Source organism: Macaca mulatta, chromosome 1 (genome assembly GCF_049350105.2).
Source record: "Macaca mulatta isolate MMU2019108-1 chromosome 1, T2T-MMU8v2.0, whole genome shotgun sequence".
NCBI classification, from domain to species: Eukaryota; Metazoa; Chordata; class Mammalia; order Primates; family Cercopithecidae; genus Macaca; species Macaca mulatta.
The window spans coordinates 147,578,417-147,601,768 of NC_133406.1; the positions used below are offsets into that span (position 1 = coordinate 147,578,417).

At 37.3% G+C, this 23,352-nt stretch overlaps 1 protein-coding gene and 1 pseudogene across 7 annotated transcripts in view; one reads left to right on the top strand and one right to left on the bottom strand.

Moving 5' to 3' along the window:
* Positions 1–23,352, top strand: part of EVI5 (ecotropic viral integration site 5) — a 277,111-nt gene that overhangs the window by 46,530 nt on the left and 207,229 nt on the right. For all 7 annotated transcript variants that reach the window (XM_015144879.3, XM_077953006.1, XM_077953009.1 and 4 more), the window contains exon 2: positions 6,783–7,012. In XM_015144879.3, the coding sequence (XP_015000365.1) occupies positions 6,864–7,012 (149 nt within the window). In that variant the 5' untranslated portion in view covers positions 6,783–6,863. The remainder of the gene's footprint in view (positions 1–6,782; positions 7,013–23,352) is intronic.
* LOC100426160 (AN1-type zinc finger protein 1 pseudogene) lies at positions 9,957–18,395 on the bottom strand (annotated as a pseudogene).

A 23,352-nucleotide genomic window follows, 5' to 3' on the forward strand; every position in this document is an offset into this window, starting at 1 on the left:
TCAACACTTGTTATTTTCCTTTTTGATAATAGCCATCAAAATGTGTGTGAAATGATACCTCATTGTGGTTTTGATTTGCATTTTATTTAATTTTAATTTAATTTTTTTTTTTTGGAGACAGAGTTTTGCTCTTGTCGCCCAGTCGGGAGTATGATGGCACTGTCTCAGCTCACTGCAACCTCCGCCTCCTGGTTTCAAGTGATTCTTCTACCTCAGTCTCCTGAGTAGCTGAGATTATAGGCATCTGCCATCACACCCAGCGAATTTTTGTATTTTTAGTAGAGAGAGAGTTTCTCCATGTTGACCAGGCTGGTCTCGAACTCCTGACCTCAGGTGATCCACGTGCTTTTTCCTCCCGAAGTGCTGGGTTTACAGGCATGAGCTACCGTGCCTGGCTGATTTGCATTTTATTAATGATTAGTGATGTTAGCTGGGCACAGTGGCTCGTGCCTATAGTACCAGCTATCCAGGAGGCTGAGGCAGGAGGATTGCTTGAGGCCAGGAGTTCAAGACCAGCCTGGGCAATATAGCAAGACCTCATCTCTTAAAAAAATTAGTAATGTTGAACATATTTTCATAAGCCCCTGTGCTTATTGGCCATTTATATATCTTCTTTGGGGAAATGTCTGTTCAAATCCTTCGCTGATCTTTTAATCAGATTATTTGTTTTTTGTGTGTGTTATTTGTAGAATTATTTTGAGGAATAATTTATATATTCTAGATATTAAACCCATACAGCTATATGATTTGCAAATATTTGCTTTCATTTTTGTGGGTTATTTTTACTCTGTTGATACACACAAATTTTTAATTTTGATGGAGTTCAATTTATCTTTTTTTTCCTTTTGTTGCCTGTGCTTTTTGTGTCAGTCTAAGGAATCATTGCCAAATCATTGTCATGAAGTTTTTCGCTTATGTTTTCTTCTAAGTTTTATAGTTTTAGTTCTATTATTTAGGTCTTCAATCCATTGTCATTTAAGAGGTCTTTTAAATGAGCTGAATCTTTGATTTCTTATCTCGAAAATGGAGAGATTACCTACTTTATAGAGTTATGAATCAGCACTAAAATGAGTTAATATTAAATGATGTGAAAAGTTCTCAAAAAATAAAATAGAGTTGTCGAATCAGCCTTTATATTATGAGGCAAGCTAACCCCACATTGACAAAGAATAACCCCATCAGCCCAGTTTTCTGAATTGTACCAGTTGTTTTTTCTTTTTTAAATAAAATAAAAAGAAGTTACTGTCTTTTTGAAGGCTTTTTTTGATAATAGGATTTGTTATGTAATAATATTCTGACTATCCTTTTGGAATCTCCAGCCTTTAGGAATTAGTCTGATTCAAGAAATCTCAAGAATAAAGGTCATTGTGGTAGGAATAGGAATATTTTGCAGCTCCTATTTCTTTATCTCTCAGATACTCCTCAGCTTACTATAATCTGGTTTCTGCCTTCTCTTGGTGAAATGGAGTCACTGAAGTCATTAGTGACTACATCCATTGCCAACCTTTTTTTTTTTTTTTTTTGAGACGGAGTCTCGCTGTGTCTCCCAGGCTGGAGTGCAGTGGCGTGATCTCGACTCACTGCAAGCTCCGCCTCCCGGGTTCACGCCATTCTCCCGCCTCAGCCTCCCAAGTAGCTGAGACTACAGGCGCCTGCCACCACGCCCGGCTAGTTTTTTTTTTTGTATTTTTAGTAGAGACGGGGTTTCACCATGTTAGCCAGGATAGTCTCGATCTCCTGACCTCGTGATCCACCCGCCTCGGCCTCCCAAAGTGCTGGGATTACAGGCTTGAGCCACCGCGCCCGGCCCATTGCCAACCTTTGGTCTTGCTCGTTGTTGATAGTGGTTAAGAGCAAGGAATCTCCAACCAGATTGCGTGTGTTTGACTCTTACTAGCTTTGTGACCTTATGTAAATTGTATAGCATTTTTGTGTCGTCATTTCTTCACTTGTAAAATGTGGAAAATAGTAATACCTACTTTATAGCATTTTAATGATAAATAGATTTAATACATATAAAGTGTTAGAACAGTACCTGGCTCGATTTAAATGCTGAAAAAGTGTTTGCTGATATATTCCCCTCCTCTTTGAAACTTTGTTTCCAAACCTCTGTGGTACCATACAGTGGGAGTTGCATGGAATGTGGAGTTGAGGTAGCGCAGAAGGCTGGTGAAAATTTCACATCAGAGTCCCTAAAAACCATACCATGTGGAAACTGTTATACTGGCTTTCAGCACTAAGTCTAAGACTGCCATACAATTAACAAAGATACTAAAGGGAGTGACAGGGATCTATTTTAGATACTTTTCCATATGACTATAAGAAATACAGGAATAATGACAGGATAAGGGACTATCTTTAATTATAGCAGTCTCCATGCTCTGCATAGTGAGTGACTTACACAGAATACTCAGTAAATATTAGTTGATTTTATACATACATGTACACAGACACACACATATACACATATGTATATCTGATACAGTGAAAGTGAGCCCAATAAAAAATAAAACCAAAATCTTGACCTGTGTGTTTTTGGTCCACTCATCTCAAGGAAGGAATATGAGATGTCTGGTTGGCAGTCCCTCATAATGGCCAGCTTTGTGAGAATCAAAGAGTGTAAGAAAATTGTCAAGAGACAAGAAACCAGAAAAGAAAAGAAAAAGCAGAGAGAAAAATGAGTGTAACACAGATTAGAGGGGTGGGAATAAACAGCAGGTACTTTGGAGAAGCTCGTAAGAGACGGAAAATAAAGCAGTTTTGCATTGTGGTGTGGTGGTGGAAAAGTCTCTTAGTCCTCAATAGCCCTTGAAAGTGTTTGAACTTCTGTGTTAAAAGCTACTTGTTTCTGCTTCCTGTACTTTTTGAAGGAAGATTATAAAATGATAATAGTGAACTGTTTATATAAGCAAGCTGTATGTACACTAATGTTAACTATATTTTAAAATCATCTCATGCATTCATTTCAGTAAACAGATATGAAAAAGTGTTAGGAAATATTCCCTGGCTCTAAGGAAGGTTAAAAAGATAGAACTGCAAAATGATTGATTTTCTTTGTGACATCTGTATATAGCTGAAGTCCTGACGTTATGAAATGTGTACTGCCGTACTGCACTTTTTTTTTTTTAAATGTAACTTGACCTTTGACATTTAAAGATCTGTTGGGTTTTTGACTCTCAGTGATGGCACAGGTGCCCACCATACTCATAGTCCCTCTTTAGCCACAATAGTACCCTTTACCCAGAGGGGAATATTATACTCTAGAAATGTGATGCAGTTTCACAGTATGATTCAGGAGGTAATTAACCATAGCCATGGCCTTTTCTCCCTCATGATTTTTGATCTAAAATCAGAATCTTTAAAAATAGAGAAGTTTTAGGGAAGTTAAGAGCATCCTTTTAATAAAATATAAGGTGATATAATCATGTCTGTTTCTCATGGGAGATTGTATTCAAATATTGTAATAGTATATAATGCTTTTAGTACACTTAAAAATTGAGATATAATTTATATACCATAAAGTTTGCCCCTTTTAAAGTGTAAAATTCAGTGGCATTTATTATATTCACAAGGTTGTGCAACCATCACTGCTGACCAATCCCAGAATATTTACATCGCCTCATAAAGAAATCCTGTACCCATTAGTAGTCATTTCCCATCCCCTTTCCCAGGCCCTGGAAATTACTAATCTACTTCTGGATTTGCCTATTCTGGAAATTTTATGTAAATGGAATCATACAATATGTGGCCTTTTGTGTGTGATTTCTAAACCTTTTTTTTTTTTTTTTTTTTTTGAGACAGAGTCTCACTCTGTCACCCAGGCTGGAGTGCAGTGGCCGGATCTCAGCTCACTGCAAGCTCCGCCTCCCGGGTTCACGCCACTCTCCTGCCTCAGCCTCCCGAGTAGCTGGGACCACAGGCGCCCGCCACCTCGCCCGGCTAGTTTTTTGTATTTTTTAGTAGAGACGGGGTTTCACCATGTTAGCCAGGATGGTCTCGATCTCCTGACCTCGTGATCCACCCGTCTCGGCCTCCCAAAGTGCTGGGATTACAGGCTTGAGCCACCGCGCCCGGCCTTCTAAACCTTTTTAATGATGGTTTTTGCATTTTCAAAGTGTGTTCACTTTTTTTTTTTTTTTTTGAGACAGAGTTTTACTTTTGTTGTTCAGGTTGGAGTGCAGTGCGTAATCTTGGCGCACTGCAGCCTCTGCCTTCTGGGTTCAAGCGATTCTCCTGCTTCAGAGTCCCGAGTAGCTGGGATTACAGGTGCCCACCACCATGCCCAGCTGATTTTTGTATTTTTAGTAGACACGGGGTTTTGCCATGTTGGCCAAGCTGGTCTCGAACTCCTGACCTCAGGTGATCTGCCCACCTCGGCCTCCCAAAGTGTTGGGATTACAGGCGTGAGCCTCTGCGCCCAGTCAGTATGTTCACTTTTTAAAATAAATGCATAACACCTCTATGAGATAGACAGGAACTTTGTGACATAGTTGTATTGTCAGATTTATTTATGTTTATTTATATGACCTCAATTTACCCTAGGTTGAGGAAAAGAGATACAAGGGTGGCAAGGCGGAAGTTTGGAAAAGTAAAATTAAAGGAAAAATAGTACATGATGATATATGAAAAATAATTTAGCCCTGTGGGATTTCTAGATTCTATGAATATTAAACTTGATTAAATTGCAACTGCAATTAAATACTCTAACCGTATTTAAGAACTTAAAATTTGAAGTTGAGTCTTCAGTAGTTATAGGCCGAATTCCATTTCAGTGAGGTTGAAAGCATGGCAGAATTGTGCTCTTGATTATTCCAAACTCTTTAAATCTAAGCCTGTTGCTACCATGTGCAGAAGGGGTATGATATAAATTTCTTTTAATGAAGCAATTAATAGGTGTCTTTTGCTTTTGCAGTAATTAACTTACCGAGTAGGGGAGTTTAATATAATGAAAATGTAAAGCATTAATTCTTGAAAATTGTAAGTATATTTGAAATTAATGTATTAGTAAAGTGTACCATTTTTCTATAAAGTTTATACATTAGGTTTTCTTCCATTTTTCTGTAAATTTTATACATTAGGTTTTCTCTTTTTAATATATTAGAATGTGCTTTGGGAATGCAAATTTGTGCCGTTTTTGCAATTGAGTTTGTAGTTGTTATCCTAAGATCAATAGGATAACAAATCACACAGTAGGCTATCTTGGTGCCTACTATGGCTTCTGCCATTTCCTGGCACAAATAATGTTTTGGCTAAATTATTATTTGATTCCTATATGGCTTTTTGCCTTGATGAGCTGTGCTCATCTTTGAGTTGACAGGAAGGACTTCTTTTGCCTGGAAGCAGGCATAAATGATTGCCTCATGCTTCTCTTTCTTAGGTCTCTTACGCCATTCAACTTTTCTTTCTTGGGATTCTTCTCTCAATGGTAACAGCCCACTGGTCCTTTCTATAATATCATTTGTAAAGGAAGTAAGTTCTAAAAGGGGAAAATTATTGGCGAATGAAAAGAAAATGAGAGGTATCTTGAGTTTAATAAAACTCTTGCCCCTATTCAGCACTTGTAATGGAATCTTTGTCCTTTTAGATGCCCTGTCCTCAGGTTAAGTGGCTTAGCTATGTCCTTAGAATTGCTTTTCCATTTTATCCTTTCCGTACTTGGAATTTTTCTGCTAAATTGAAGTGGAGGAAGTGGAGACAGAGAAAGAGCCATGTATATATTGAGGGGAGGAGGAAATGCTTGGGTAACCAATGAGGAGAGTGGTACCTACTACCAGGAGTCTGGACAGGATTTTTTTGTGTGTGTACATGTGTTCGTATGGATTGCCATATATAAACCAGTATTAGCTTTGAACAGTATGTACATTTTCTTTTTCAGCTGAATTTGTTGTATACATATCTGCTTAGGAGGTTGGCATGGTTTATGACAAATATATGAGCATATGTATAATTCATTGAGTCTTAGAGAGGAATCTTAAAGGCTTTTTTCTTCCTGGTTAGCCACCTAAAACAGAAACTTACCATTAACCAACTCTTGATATTTGGCTTTTACAATCGCCACATTAATGTAGCTATTGGTAGGGAATGTACTACTCTTTCTAGGCATCCCATTCTATTTCTCAATAAACCAACTATTAGAAATTCTACCTTGAGCCCCTCTCATTCTATTAACCCAGCCATTTAGCCTAATTTTGTTCCTGTGGTGCTAGTCCCTCTTCTATAACAACACTCTTTAGTGGTTTGAAGAGAGATCGATCAAGAGCCTCACTACATTTTATTTATGCTAAATATACCCAGTTTTTATTGAATTGTTAGTCATGTTACAGGATTTCCATGATCATCTAAGGGACATATTTTAATTCCTTGACTTGCATGTGTTTTTGACTAAAACCCCAAGAAAGAATACATTTTACATCCTGACTCAGTACACCCATATACATACATACATGAGGGTATATTTTTAAAATAAGAATTTCATTAGACAACATATCTTTAATTTGATATTTTTGCTGTTTTTCATTTTTAAAACACGCTGGTTGATTTTTGTCACTTCTTGATGGATCTCAGTTTGGAACACTGTTCTGATTTGTTCATGCTGCAGAACTGAAATAAACAGTTTGCAAAAGCTGGATATTAGGGGTTGTTACTAAAATAGGTTTTACCTTTAATTCCTCAAAGAGAGTATTCTGATGATGGTTATTAAGTAAATCCTGACAGAATTATTAAGTTCTAGGTAATGAATACAGTGAAACTAAAGTATATGCAACTTTTATTTTTGTCTTTAGGTGGCGACAGACAAGGTTGCAGAAAAGCTGAGCTCTACTCTCTCATGGGTGAAGAACACAGTATCGCATACAGTCAGTCAGATGGCCAGTCAGGTGGCGAGTCCATCTGCTTCATTACATACCACATCCTCATCTACCACACTATCAACACCAGCCCTTTCACCATCTTCCCCATCACAGTTGAGTCCAGACGACTTAGAACTCCTGGCTAAACTGGAAGAACAGAATAGGTGAGTGAGGTTGCTTGGCTTTTTTCTCTCCAATTATCATACAAATCCAGCCATTCATATTTACTTACATTAAGATTTTTTTTTTTTTCCTATTTTTTGGCTTCTTATTTATCAAAGTTGCTTACAGAAGTGTTCGTCTTTTTTGGGGGAAGACTGGTCTTAAAAGAGACTAAAATTTTCTTCTGGCTCAAATAGCTTTATAGGTTTGTTTTCTTAATATAGCAAATTCCCTGAATCCCTCTTGAATTTTATCAGTTTTTTAAAAAATAAATGAAACTATCACTTTTTAATTTTCAACTCTCTGAACAGTCTCCTTTGGTAAATCGTAAAATAATTTAATCCAGTATAGATAACTGATTTGTGGTTTAGAGTGGAAAATCTTTTCATAAATTATTCATAGAAAGCAAAATATCCTTTTCTCGTAATGGGTATTAAATAGGATAGTTTTCTGCTCTGCTAGGAATGCATATTGACTCTGTGTGTTTCCTTACCATGTTGTTGTCAGAAGCTCTTTAGGGCATCATCTCTTTTATATATTTATTTATATATATAAATATATTATATTATAATAGATTATATTATTATAATATATTATGTAATATTTTATATTATACATATATATTGTAAATATATAGTATATATTATAAATACTATAATATATAATGTATATACATTATATACATATGGAAGAGCACCCTTTTGTGCTCAGTCAAGCTATATGATGCTAGTGGCTTAAAATCATAACAAAAATAACTTTTAATAGGTTTTTTGATGTATCATTGGTATAATAAACTATGCGCACTTAAACTGTACAATTTGATACATCCTGACATATGTATACACCTGTGAAATTGTCACCAAAATCAAGAAAATGAAAATCTCCATTATCCCTCCACTATCCACAGGCAGCCGCTATAGTTTGCATTTTCTAGAATTTTGTAGAAATGGAATCATACAGTATGTAGTTTTTTTGGTGTGGATTATTTCACTCAGCATAATTTTGAAAGTCATGCTGTAGCACATATCAATAGTTGATTCCTTTTTATAGTATTCCATCATGTGGAAATATCATAGGTTGTTCTCTCACCTGTTGCTATTAAATGCCATAAACATTTGTGTATAAGCCTTTGCATGGATGTATGCTTTCATTTCTCTTGGAATGGAATTACCGGATCATATGGTAGGTATATGTTTAACTGCCAAACTGTTTTTCAAAGGGCCTGTACTTTTTGATATCCCACCAGCAGTGTATGAAATTTCCAGTTCTTCTGCATCCTTGCCAACACTTGGTATGATCAGTCTTTTTAGTTTAAGCCATTTTATTAGGTATTAGTAGCTCTGGTTTTAATTTGCATTTTTCTATTGGTTTTGAGCATCTTTTTATGTGCTTGTCATCTGTATATATTCTTTGATTTTTTAAAAAATGTGATTATTTGCTTTCTTATTACTATGTTTTGAAAGTTCTTTATATGTTTGAGGTAAAAGTCTTATATCAAGCACATGACTTTCAAATTCTTCCCCCAGCTGGCAGTTTACCATTCTGTTAAAAGCGTCTTTCAAAAAGCAGAAGTTTTATCTTATTTTATTTATTTTTGAGCATTTTAAGTTTACTCCTTTAAGTAAATCTAAAGCCACTATACATGTCCATGACAATTAGAATAGAAAAGAGACAGTGGACAAATAGAAATAGTTTCTATTCTACTTATAGTGGTATTTTTCTGGGTATCAATAGAAAACATCAGTCAAGAGCATTTATCTCAATTTGTTGGTAAAATGTAGTTACTTTCGGCAAGTGTTTTGCTTTGGTATTTATACACAGACTGTAATGAGGTTGAGCTATCCCAACTTTCTTCTCATTTGTAACACATTCGTACAAACCAAAAAGATGAATCCTACTAGAAGTGGGTCTTTATCAGAAATATGCCCCAACGCAGTTAAGTGATACCAAGAAAATCATTTTCCTATCCTAGGCCTAACATTATTTATGCAAAAATTAGGAGATTGAATGACTATGATCTGTAAGTTCCTACAATTCATGTATACACATCAATTTATACATCATGATGTAGGTAGACAGCGAGACTGTACTTTCTGGCCCCCATGATGCTAGGCGTGGCCATATAACTTGCTTAAAGCAAGTATGGTACATGTGTCTTGTAAGAGAAAACTGAAGTTTCTTTCATCTCTTTCTTCCTCTGCTGAAAGAATGACAGTCTCCCAAAAGGGACTTTCCTTCACCTTTGATCCTGGAGTGAAGATGACTTGGAGCAGTGCTACAGCCAGTCAACAGCTGGCAATACTCACCAGGAAATGCACCTTTGTTGTTGTTAACTGCAGCATAACCTAATGAAAGCTAATTAATTATAAGAATTTGATAATAATTGAGGATCAGTATATAGTTAAAACACAAACACCCAAATTTAATAGAAAGGTGATAATGTAGGCTGGGCGCTGTGGCTCACACCTGTAAATCCCAGTACTTTGGTAGGCTGAGTGGGTGGATTGCCCAGTCTCAGGAGTTCGAGACCACCCTGGGCAATATGGTGAAACTTCGTCTTTACTAAAAAAAAAAAAAAAAAAAAAAAAAAAAAAATTAGCTGGGCATGGTGGCGCGTGCCTGTAGTCCCAGCTACTCAGGAGGCTGAGACAGGAAATTGCTTGAGCCTGGGAGGTGGAGGTTGCAGTGAGCTGAGATCGTGCCAGCGCACTCCAGCTTGGGCTACGGAGTAAGACTCCATCTCATTTAAAAAAAAAAAAGAAGGATGATAATGTGAAATATGACATCAGTGGAAATAAGTTAAAAAGCAACTTTAAAGAATTAAAAAAAATTGTATTTGTAGTAAAAGAAATTGATTTAAACATGTATGTAGAATTTTCTTTGTGATTTCTGGCCTGAATCCTTGAATGACTATTCCAAGTAAGAGTCAACATTTTTACAAAATTGTCATTCATCATTAAGATATTCCAAGATTATATTTCCACTATTTTATAAAGGACAGTCCAATTTAGCAATCCAGGTTTCCAAAGTAAGATCCAAGGATAAGGCTTCTCCTGAAGTAATGCGACACAACCTTAATTTCTTAGCTGTTAATTTTTTTTTCTTTTTTTAAAAATAAAATAGCGATGAGGTCTCACTGTGTTGCCCAGGCTGGTGTCAAACTCCTGGGCTCAAGTGATCCTCCTGCCTCGGCTTCCCAACATGTCAGGATTACAGGTATGAGCCAGTGTGCCTGGCCTGTTAGTGTCATTTTTTTTTTTTTTTTTTGAGATGGAGTCTCACACTGTCTCCCGGGCTGAAGTGCAATGGCGCTGTCCCTGCTCACTGCAACCTCTGCCTCCTGGGTTCAAGCAGTTCTCCTCCCTCAGCCTCCCAAGTAGCTAGGATTACAGGTGCCCGCCACCACACCTAGCTAATTTTTTGTGCTTTTAGTAGAGACGGGGTTTCACTATGTTGGCCAGGCTGCTCTCAAACTCCTGACCTTGTGATCCGCCCTCCTCGGCCTCCCAAAGTGCTGGGATTACAAATGTGAGCCACCGTGCCTAGCCTATTGTCATCTTTAAGACTGGCCAGAGAAGCAGCAAAGTCTGTGACCTTTTTGATGCTTCATCCATGGAAAAGAACATTGGTTTACCTTTTTCTTTGCTCCCCTTAGGTAAGAAAACTTGAAAGCAAATACTTTATGCCTGTGGCAGTGATTTATCCCCATCGTTGTATATCCTTAATTTCATCAGTGCAATTCCTTTGCAGCTGTTTCACTATTTTTTGTCACCTTTCCCTTGTTTACTTGCTGTCTCTCCTGTTTTGGAATCAATGTCTTTAACAAGTTTCTGAGTGGCAGCCGTGTAAGGCTTTGGGATTTCCAGTTTTTCACACTTGTGATCTGACTGATGATGGTGTCTCAGGAAAAAATTATTCTCACAGTAAGGATGTATAACTGCCACAAGTTCTCTTTCAACATGGCCCTTGAATGAGCATGGGTAAAATTTATGTCTTCAGTGTCTCATTGATTATAGTCATCTCAGGACAACCACGAGACTGCCAGCTTTTGTGTTCAAGGCAAAGTATTCCTGAGTATCACACACAAATGAAAGAAAATCTGGCAGTGCTGCCCAGTGTTCAACTGTGCCATCTCTCTTGTGCCACTAAAGAGCAGAAATTTTAAATTTTGATTAAGTCACAATTTCAAATTGTTCTTTTACGGATTGTGCCTATAATCCTAGCTACTCAGGAGGCTGAGGGAGGAAAATTACTTCAACTCAGGAGGCAGAGGTCACAGTGAGCAGAGATCACGCCACTGTACTCCAGCCTGGGTGAGAGTGAGGCCCCATTTCAAAAAAACAAAAAAAGTCATAGGATTATGTCTGTCTTAATGCTAGCACTATACTGCCTTGATTATTGTAGGCTTATACTGAGTCTTGAAATCAGATAGTGTTAGGCCTCCAACATTGTTCTTTTTTTTGGCCTATTTTTGGTCCTTGGCATTCCCAAATGAATTTTACAATCACGTTGTTAATTTCTTATGGAATTTAAGAATGCCTGCTGGAATTTTGGTTGGGATTTGCATTAAATCCCTAACAGTATTGCCTTCCTCCCCATGAACACAATGTATTTCTCAATTATTATTTGTCAATGGTATTTTTTTTGTGAACTTCATTTTTAATTGTTCATTGCTAGCATATAGAAATACAATTGTCAACACCTTCTGTGTTAAAAAGAAAATACAGTTGTATTTATTTTTTTGTTTTTTTTTTTGAAATGGGGCCTCACTCTCTCACCCAGGCTGGAGTGTAGTGGCGTGATCTCTGCTCACTGTGACCTCTGCCTCCTGAGTTGAAGTAATTCTCCTCCCGCAGCCTCCTGAGTAGCTAGGATTATAGGCATGTGCCACTATGACGGCTAATTTTTGTATTTTTAGTAGAGATGGGGTTTCACCCTGTTGGCCAGGCTGGTCTCGAACTCTTGACCTCAAGTGATTTGCCTATCTCCTAGGATTACAGGCGTGAGCCACTGCGCCTGGCTCTACAATTGTTTTTCTTATATTGATTCATGTATCCTGCAGCTTTGCTAAAGTCAGTTATTGTTTTGGTGTTTTTTTTTTGTTTTTTTTTTTTTGTTTTTTGTCTAGATTCCATTAGATTTTCTCTATAGAAGAGCCTATCATCTGTGAATAAGAGCACTTTTGCTTCTTTCCAATCTGGATGCCTTTTATCTATTTTCTTGACTATTGCTACTTATTGGAACCTCCAGTATAAATTTGAATGGAAGTGGTGAACAGACATACCTGCTCTTTTTCTGATCTTAAGAAGAAAGTGTTAAGCTTGATGTTAACTGTGTTTTTTTGGATGTGCCCTTTGTCAGATTGAGGAAGTTCCTTTTTTTTTTTTTTTTTTTTTTTTGTGAGAGAAGGTCTTGCTCTCTCACCCAGGCTGGCATGCTGTGGCATAATCATGGCTCGCTGCTGCCTTGGTCTCCTGGGCTCAAGTGATCCTTCCACCTCAGCCTCCTGAGTAGCTAGAATTACATGCGTGCACCACTACACTTGGTTAATTAAAAAAAATTTTTTTTTGTAGAGACGGGGTCTTGCTTTGTTGCCTAGATTAATCTCAAACTCCTGGCTTCAAGGACTTGGGTTCCCAAAGTGCTGGGATTACAGGCGTGAACCACTGTGACCAGCCCCTTTCTATTTCTTTCTTTCTCCATTTCCTTCTTTCTTTCTTTTAGAGATCGGGTCTTGCTCTGTCACTCAGGCTACTGTAGTGCAGTGGCACAATTAGTGGCACAGTCACAGTCAGTGCAGTAGCCTTGACCTCCTGGGCTCAAGCGATTCTCCAAACTCTGCCTCTGGGGTTATAGGCATATGCCAGCATGCCTGGCTAATTTTTGTGCCTTTTTGTAGAGACAGGGTTTTGCCATGTTGCCCAGGCTGGTCTTAAACTCTTGGGCTCAAGTGATCCTCCTGCCTCTGCCTCCCAAAGGCTGGCATTACTGGCATTAGCTACTGCACTTGACAACCCTTTCTATTTCTTGTTTGCTGAGAATTTATGTAAAACAGATTTCGGATTTTGTCAAATGCTTTTTTTTTTTTTTTTTTTACCTCTACTGAAGTGATCATTAATGGTTTTCTTCTTTCAGTCTGATAATATGGCAAATTACATTGATTTTTCAATGTTTAACAAACTTTGCATTCTTCAGCTAAACCCTACTTCATTGTATGTTGTCTTTGTAAAATATTGGATTCAATTTGCTGAAATTTTGTTTGAAATACAGTCTGCCCTCCATATCCACAAATTCTGCATTTGTAGAACCACAGATGGGAAATATTTTTTAAAATAAGAAATAACATACAGCAATAAAAAATAATACAAATAAAAAATACATATAATTATTATATAATATGTACATTGTATTAGGTACTAAAAGTCATCCAGAGCTGATTAACATATAAGGAGGATGTGCATAGGTTATATGTAAATAGTATACCATTTTATCTAAGGGACGTTACCACCCTCACATTTTGGTATCTTTGGCCTGAAACCAATCTCTGAAGGATACGGAGAGATGAATGTATTTGCATCTGTGTTCAGAGGGAAATGGATATGAAGTTGTCTTGAAATGTCCTTGACCTTTATCGGTAATATCTTGTCACCTTGTAATGTCTGTGTGACCTTTCTTTTCTAATAAAGTTGTTTAGTGCTATATAGTAGTCCCCCATTTTGTGTGGGGGATATTTTCCAAGTCGCCCAGGAGATACCTGAAACTGTGGATAGTTTCATACCTCATTGTCATCAATTGAAACATATTTCTGTTCATGACTTCTACTCACAAATTTGATGCTGTTTTCATCTTAATTAAGCATTTATCATACATTGTGACCATAACTTTTGTAGTTTGAAGTGCAAGAGTAAAATTAGTATAAATTTATTTTTCCTTCACAGTTTCACAGATAGATTTGTTCTTACCATAAATGTTAGCAGCCTCAGCATTCAATTTTGTTTGTTTCCTTATTAAGTAGAGAACTTTCACTGTCTCACTTGAAGGAAGCACTTTAACAGCTTCTCTTTGACATATTCAAATTGCCAGCATCACTACTTTTGTGGTTTGGGGCCATTATTAAGTAAAATAAGGGTGGGTTTAATGCAGTCACTGTGATATCGCAATAGTATATCTGATAACTGACTCACATGGTTACTAAGTATTAGCTGGCTGGTAGCACTTACAGCATGGATACACTGGGCAAGGGGATGATTCACTTCCCAGGCAGGACAGAGTCGCATGGCAGGAGATTTCATTGTGTTGCTCAGAATGGTACACAATTTAAAACTTTTGAATTATTTACTTCTGGAACTTTCTGTTTAATATTTTTATACTACAGTTGATTGTGGGTAATTGAAACCATGATTGGCTGGGCCTGGTGGCTCATGCCTGTAATCTTAGCACTTTGGGAGGCCGAGGTGGCTGGAACACCTGAGGTCAGGAGTTCGAGAACAACCTGGCCAACGGCGAAACCCTGTCTCTACTAAAAATACAACAATTAGCTGGGCATGGTGGCGGGCGCCTGTAATCCCAGCTACTCCAGAGGCTGAGGCAGGAGAATTGCTTGAACCCAGGAGGCAGAGATTGCAGTGAGCAGAGATCGCGCCTCTGCACTCTGCACTCTAGCCTGGGTGACAGAGCGAGACTTGTCTCCCCCCACCAAAAAAAAAGCAACCATTACAAGTAGAACTATGGATAAGGGATGACTATTGTTTGTGTATCTTTGTTGGCTTTCTGTTTACATATTATATCAGATATTGAGAGAAGTTAACTTCAAATTATAATTGTGGATTTATCTATTTCCTTTTAAATTCTGTCTTTCATGTAATTTGAAGTTCTATTTTAGGTATATAAACATTTAGGATTGTTATATCCTCTTGTAAAATGACCTTCTTTATCTCTGATAATGTTGTTTGCTTGGAAATCTACTTTATCTTATATTAATATAGTCACTCTAACTTCTTTTTGAATAGTGTTAACATCTTATATATTTTCCCAGCCTTTTGCTTGTATTCTCTTTTTTTTGTTTATCTTTAACTTTTTTTTTTTTGAGACGGGGTCTCACTCTGTCACCCAGGCTGGAGTGCAATGATATGATCATGGCTCACTGCAGCTTCATCTCCCAGGCTCAAGCAGTTCTCCCATCTCAGCCTCCCAAGTAGCTGGGACTACAAAATTTTATTTTTTTTTTGAGATGGGGTCCCGCTATGTTGCCCAGGCTGTTCTTGAACTCCTGGATTCAAGCAATCCTCTCGCCTCAGCCTCCCAAAATGTTTGGTTTACATGTGTGAGCCATCATACCTAGGAAAAATCTTTAAAGTTTGTCTGTTAGTAGCATATAGTTGGGTCTTGCGTTTAGAAATACAGTCTGACAATCTTTGTCTTTTAATTGGGTTATTTAAACCATTTTATTTTATTTTTAAATTAAAGTTTTATTTTTTGCTCACATTTCATTCATCTCAGTTGGTAGATTGGATATATCTTTGGTTTACACTGCTTTGTTTTGTGACCAGCAATCGGTGTCTTTCTGGGATAAACCAGACTCACGACAGATGGAAAAGAGATCTAGTTGAAATACCTTAAAGCATCCCCTAGGGAGTGGTATACATAATTTCTACTTAAATTTTATTGGCCAAAGTGAGTCAGATGGCCAAACCTTTTATGAGCAAATCTAGCAGGGATGGATCTAAAATTCACACTTTTTGAGTATGGTTTAGTGGTTTTTAATATGTTCACAAAATTTGTGCAATTATTACTACTACCCAAACTCCCAATCAGAATATTTCCATCACCCCAAAAAGAAACTCTGTCCCCATTAGTCTCCTCATGTGACCCTCCTTCCAACCCCTGGTAACCACTAATATATTTTCTGTCTCTATGGATTTGCCTATTCTGGACATTTAATTGTGATGGAATGATACAATAAGTGGCCTTTTGTAACTCTTCTTTCACACAACATAATGTTTTTGAGATTTTGAGGAAAACAGGTTATTTACATTTAAGGTGATTATTAATATTGTTATATTTAAACTTGTCATCATCTTATATTGTTGTTTCCTTTAATTCTGCCATCTTTGACTTTATTGAATATTTTTATAATTTTGTTATAGTTTGTTTATTGATTTATAAGCTATAACTCTGTTATTTTAGTGGTTGTGTTAAGATTTATAATATAAATCTTTAACTTGTAAGTCTGTCTTTGAGGGTTATACCACTTCACATGTACTGTAAGAACCTTATAATAGCACACTTGCATTTCTCCTGTCCAGTCCTTCGTACCAGTTTTGTCAAAGATTTTACTTTTATGTTATAAACTCTATACTACATTATTTTTTAACTCAACAGTCAGTTATCTTTAAATGAGATTGAAATAATAAGAAAAAACTTTTATGTGTTTACCTAGTTACCATTTCTAATGCTCTTCTGTCCTTTCTTTTTTTTTTTTTTTTGAGATGGAGTCTCGCTCTGTCACCCAGGCTGGAGTGCAGTGGCCTGATCTCAGCTCACTGCAAGCTCCGCCTCCCGGGTTCACGCCATTCTCCTGCCTCAGCCTCCCGAGTAGCTGGGACTACAGGCGCCCGCCACCACGCCTGGCTAGTTTTTTGTATTTTTTAGTAGAGACGGGGTTTCACCGTGTTAGCCAGGATGGTCTTGATCTCCTGACCTCGTGATCCGCCCGTCTCGGCCTCCCAAAGTGCTGGGATTACAGGCGTGAGCCACCGCGCCCAGCCCTGTCCTTTCTTTAGATCCAGATTTCCATCTGATATTTCCTTCTTGAAATACTTTTTTTTAACATTTCATGTAGTGTGGTGGTGTCGGTGATGAATTATTTAGCTTTTGTATGTCTGAGAAAGTCGTAATTTTGGCTTTGATTTTTTAAAAATATTTCTCGACTATGGAATTCTATTTAATAGGTTGAGTTTTTATTTTCCAAATATTTTAATCATGTGATTTCATTGATTTCTCTCGTGTTTTCAGTGAGAAATTTCATGTGTTCCTTATCTTTTTGTTTGTTTGTTTGTTACTCTCAAGCACATTTGTTTCTTTGTATATGTCTTTTTTTCTCTGCTTTTTCACTGGTTTTAAGCAATTTATTCTGAAGTGTCATTGTTTTTTCCATGTTTCTTACATTTGTGATTTGTCGAACTTCTTATGGATTTATAGTTTTCTTCAAATGTGGAAATTTTGGAGCCAATGTTCTTCAAATAATTTTTTGTCCCTTTCTTGCCTCTTCTTTAGAGACTCTTAAGTACACACATATTAGGCCACTTGAAGTTGTTCCACAGCTCACTGATGCTTTGTTTATATTTTGGAAAGTTGCTACATATTCAATTTCACTACTACTGTCTTTTGCCATATCTAAGTTGCTGTTAATCCCATCTAGTGTATTTTTTATCTCTCACATTGTATTATGAAGTTTAAAGTTAGAAGTTAGAGATGAGTATTTTTTAGTATGTCTCTATTAAACTTTTGAATATATAGGATACAGTTACAGTAACTTTTAATGGGCTTGTCTGGTAATTCTAACATTTGAGTTAATGCCGGTTTGCTTTTGATGGATTGATTTCCCCCCTGCCTCATTATTGGTTATACCTTTCTTCCGCTTTGCATGCCAATTTTTTTTTTTTGAAACAAAATCTCACTCTGTGACCCAGGCTTGAGTACAGTGGCGTGATCATGGCTCGCTGCAGCTTTGACCTTCTTGGCTCAAGTGATCCTTCCATCTCTGCCTCCCAAGTAGCTGGGACTACAGGTGTGCCCCATCATGCCCTGCTAATTTTTGTATTTTTTGTAGAGATGGGGTTTCACCATGTTACTCAGGCTGGTCTCAAAGCCTGATAATTTTTTATTGAATACCTGAGATTGTGAATTTTATCTTGTTGTGTTTGACTGTTTTCTATTTTCCTGTAAATATTCTTGAATGTTGTTCTGGTATGCAGTTAAATTACTTCAAAATAATTTGTTCTAGAGTAATGCAGAGCCTAGGACTATTATTCCACTCTACCGAGGTGAGATGCTTTTGTGCACTCTTCCCAATGTATCTTGAAACAGTAGCTTTTCCAGTCTGGCTGGTGGAGATAGGTATAATTCTCTACCCTCTGTGAATGTTAGGCATGGTTATATCTAATCTTTTCTGGTGGTTGATTCTCTGACCATGGGTAGTTTCCTTACATGAATGCATTGATCAGTTCCCAGCTGAATATTTGATGGAGATCTACTAATCTCTGAAGATCTCTGTATAGTTCTTTCATCTCTGGTGGTGTCCTGTGAACTTTAGCCACCTTGGTCTCACTGCCATTGTGTACCTGAAATGTGGCTTGTCTGACTTGCGGTGACTCTCCTCATCATCTCCTCAATTCAGGGAGCACACAAGACTGTATCTCAATTTTCCCCACCTGTTATGGGGCCTAGAAACTGGATTTCAAGGTGGTTAAGATGGCAGTCATAGAGTTTACTTTACTTATGTCCTGAGTCTCAGGAATTCTTCTCCAATGCTGCCTGTTGTCTAAAGTCTTTTTTTTTTTTTTTTTTTTAAATACAGAGTCTTACTCTGTTGCTCAGGCTGGAGTGCAGTGGTGCCATCACAGTTCACTGCATCCTTGACCTCCTGGGCTTGGGTGGTCCTTCCACCTCTGCCTCCCGAGTAGCTGGGACTACAGGTGTGTGCCACCATGCCCAGCTAATTTTTGTACTTTTAATAGAGATGGGGTTTCATCATGTTGCCCAGGCTGGTCTCGAACGCCTGGGCTGAAGCAGTCTGCCCACGTTGGCCTCCCAGGGTGTTAGGATTATGGGCATGAGTGACTGCTCCAAGCCTAAAGTCTTGAAAATAATTGTTTGATATAACTTAATGTATTTTGTTCAGTCTTTTTTGGTTTCAGGAAAGAGGGTATATCTAGTCTCTATTATTTCATCATGGCAAGAATGAAATAATTTTTCATATAAAGTTTTATATTTTCCTTTGGCATGGGAAGAAGTCTGAACAGAGTTAGAAAAATTGATTTATATTATTTGACAATTAGATATTGGAGTTAATATCATATATAAATATATTCTGAATGTTACCTCTGCTTAGCTTTAAAAAAATTTACTGCTGAGGTAATTATTGAAGTAATTTTATACTTTTACCGCTGAGGTAATTTTTACTTTAAATAGTTACCTGTCCTCAGACTTGGTCCCTTTATATTGAGATGGAGACACACAACAGAAGCTTGAAGGAAATTCACAGGGACAGGATTTAGGAACTATAGATTTTGAGTCTGGCCTCATTGAGCCCCAAGAATAGGACCTAATATCAACTCATGCGAACCTGGTGATAGAAAATACTGCTTTCTTATAATCATTTCCTAGAAAGCCCTTTTAAAGGTTTTCTTTGGCTCTCAGCACTCAGTGGGTAAGGTAGAAAGCTGGGTGTGCCACATGATAACTTTATGTGGGTTTAGTGTGTGTATATATGTTTTGGTTTTAACTTTCTACCCCTTCGTTTACTGCATTTGAAAGATTTTGAGCAAATCCTCTGGTTAGAAGTTTTGGGAAGAGATAGTCTTTTAAAATAATATGTAGATTCTCAAAGTTTCTTGGATAAGATGAAATTAGAAGAGGATCTTGAAAGATCAAAGTGGAGTGTTAGGTTGTGTGAGGGCTGTTATGAGCAAATAGGTTCTCAGAGAAAAGGAAATGACAGGGACTATTAAATAGAGCAAAAGGAGGTATGTGATAGAAAAATAGTGGGACATGAAGCTAGGGCAGGGCTGACAAAGTAAAGCACTTACAGACGGTGCTGAAGGGTATAAAGGATTTTTAAGTGTTCAGTTGATTATTATATACAAGGATGAAGTAGTTTACAGTAAAGATAAGTTCTGGTATAGATTTTGTAAGTGACCAAAGTTGAATTTATTTTTATGGTTGTGATAAATAGTTACTGTGCAACTAAAATACACAAAGCACTATATTAAAATTGTTGTAGGTAAGGTATGGGTATAGATGAATTGCTTGTTCCCAAACAATTCACAATTTACCCCGGAATACCAGATGTGTTTAATGTATATGTTGACAACTAAGGAATAATTACTGGAGTCTTTTTTTAAAAAAATTATTGTTTTACTTTCAGTTCTAGGGTACATGTGCACAATGTGCAGGTTTGTTACAAGGGTATACATGTGCCGTGTTGGTTTGCTCCCCCCATTTGTTATTTACGTTGGGTATTTCTCTTAATGCTATCCCTCCGCCAGCCCTCCATCCCCTGACAGGCCCTGGTGTGTGATGTTCCCCTCCCTGTGTTTTCATTGTTCAATTCCCACCTGTGAGTGAGAACATGCAGTGTTTGGTTTTCTGTCCTTGTGATAGTTTGCTAAGAATGATGGTTGCCAGCTTCATCCATGTCCCTGCAAAGGACATAAACTCATCCTTTTTTTATGGCTGCATAGTATTCCATGGTATATATGTACCACATTTTCTTAATCCGGTCTATCATTGATGGACATTTGGGTTGGTTCCAAGTCTTTGCTGTTGTGAATAGTGCCGCAGTAAACATACGTGTGCTTGTGTCTTTATAATAGCATGATTTATAATCCTTTGGGTATATACCCAGTAATGGGATAGCTGGGTCAAATGGTATTTCTAATTCTAGATGCATGAAGAATCGCCACACTGTCTTCCACAATGGTTGAACTAATTTTTTACATTCCCACCAACAGTGTAAAAGCGTTCCTATTTCTCCACATCCTCTCCAGCATCTGTTGTTTCCTGACTTTTTAATGATCGCCATTCTAACTGGTGTGAGATAGTGTCTCATTGTGGTTTTGATTTTCATTTCTCTGATGACCAGTAATGATGACCATTTGTCTGTATGCTGCATAAATGTCTTCTTTTGAGAAGTGTCTGTTCATATCCTTTGCCTACTTTTTGATGGGGTTGTTTGTTTTTTTCTTGTAAATTTGTTTAAGTTATTTGTAGATTCTGGATATTAGCCCTTTGTCAGATGGGTAGATTGCAAAGATTTTCTTCCATTCTTTAGGTGGCTTGTTCACTCTGATGATAGTTTTATTTTGCTGTGCAGAAGCTCTTTAGTTTACTTAGGATCCATTTGGCAATTTTGGCTTTTGTTGCCATTGCTTTTGGTGTTTTAGTCATGAAGTCCTTGCCCATGCCTATGTCCTGAATGATATTGCCTAGATTTTCTTCTAGGGTATTTATGGTTTCAGGTCTAACATTTAAGTCTTTAATCCATCTTGAATTAATTTTTATATAAGGTGTAAGGAAGGGATCCAGTTCCAGCTTTCTACATATGGCTAGCCAGTTTTCCCAGCATCATTTATTAAATAGGAAATCCTTTCCCCATTTCTTGTTTTTGTCAGGTTTGTCAAAGATCAGATGGTTGTAGATGTGTGGTGTTATTTCTGAGGCCTCTGTTCTGTTCCATTGGTCTATATCTCTGTTTTGGTACCAGTACTATGCTATTTTGGTTATTGTAGCCTTGTAGTATAGTTTGAAGTCAGGTAGCGTGATGCTCCTGACTTTGTTCTTTTTGCTTAGGTTTGTCTTAGCTATGCAGGCTCTTTCTTGGTTCCATGTGAACTTTAAAGTAGTTTTTTCCAATTCTGTGAAGAAAGTCAATAGTAGCTTGATGGCAATAACAATTAATCTATAAATTATCTTGGGCAGTATGGCCATTTTCACGATACTGATTCTTCCTATCCATGAGCATAGAATGTTCTTCTATTTGTTTGTGTCCTTGTTTATTTTGTTGAGTAGTGGTTTATAGTTCTCCTCGAAGAGGTCCTTCACATCCCTTGCAAGTTGGATTCCTAGATATTTTATTCTCTTTGTAGCAGTTGTTAATGTGAGTTCACTCATGATTTGGCTCTCTGTCTGTTATTGGTGTGCAGGAATGCTTGTGATTTTTGCACATTGATTTTGTATCCTGAGACTTTGCTGAAGTTGTTTATCAGCTTAAGGAAACTTTGGGCTGAGACAATGGGGTTTTCTAAATATACAATCATGTCATCTGCAAACAGTGACAATTTGACTTCCTCTTTTCCTAATTGAATACCCTTTATGTCTTTCTCTTGCCTGATTGCCCTGGCCAGAACTTCCAACACTATGTTGAATAGGAGTGGTGAGAAAGGGCATCCCTGTCTTGTGCCGGTTTTCAAAGGGAATGCTTCCAGTTTTTGCCCATTCAGTATGGTATTGGCTGTGGGTTTGTCATAAATAGCTCTTATTATTTTGAGATACGTTCCATCAGTACCAAATTTATTGAGAGTTTTTAGCATGAAGGGCTGTTGAATTTTGTTGAAGGCCTTTTCTGCATCTATTGAGATAATCATGTGGTTTTTTTCATTGGTTCTGTTTATGTGATGGATTATGTTTATTGATTTGCGTATGTTGAACCAGCCTTGCATCCCAGGAATGAAACTGACTTGATCGTGGTGGATAAGCTTTTTGATGTGCTGCTGGATTCGGTTTGCCAGTATTTTATTGAGGATTTTCGCATCGATGTTCATCAGAGATATTGGTCTAAAATTCTATTTTTTTGATGTGTCTTTATCAGGCTTTGGTATCAGGATGATGCTAGCCTCATAAAATGAGTTAGGGAGGATTCACGCTTTTTCTTTTGACTGGAATAGTTTCAGAAGGAATGGTACCAGCTCCTCCTTGTACCTCTGGTAGAATTCAGCTGTGAATCCGTCTGGTCCTGGACTTTTTTTGGTTGGTAGGCTATTAATTATTGCTTCAATTTCAGAGCCTGTTGTCGGTCTATTCAGAGATTCCACTTCTTCCTGGTTTAGTCTTGGGAGGGTGTATGTGTCCAGGAATTCATCCATTTCTTCTAGATTTTTCTAGTTTATTTGGGTAGAGGTGTTTATAGTATTCTCTAATGGTAGTTTGTATTTCTGTAGGATTGGTGGTGATATCACCTTTGTCATTTTTTATCGAGTCTATCTGATTCTTCTCTCTTTTCTTCTTTATTAGTCTTGCTAGCGGCCTATCAATTTTGTTGATCTTTTCAAAAAACCAGCTCCTGGATTCATTGATTTTTTGAAGAGTGTTTTTGTGTCTCTATTTCCTTCAGTTCTGCTCTGATCTTAGTTATTTCTTGCCTTCTGCTAGCTTTTGAATGTGTTTGCTCTTCTCTAGTTAATTGTGATGTTAGTGTGTCGATTTTAGATCTTTCCTGCTTCTCTTGTGGGCATTTAGTGCTATAAATTTCCCTCTACACACTGCTTTAAATGTGTCCCAGAAATTCTGGTACATTGTATCTTTGTTTTCATTGGTTTCAAAGAACATCTTTATTTCTGCGTTT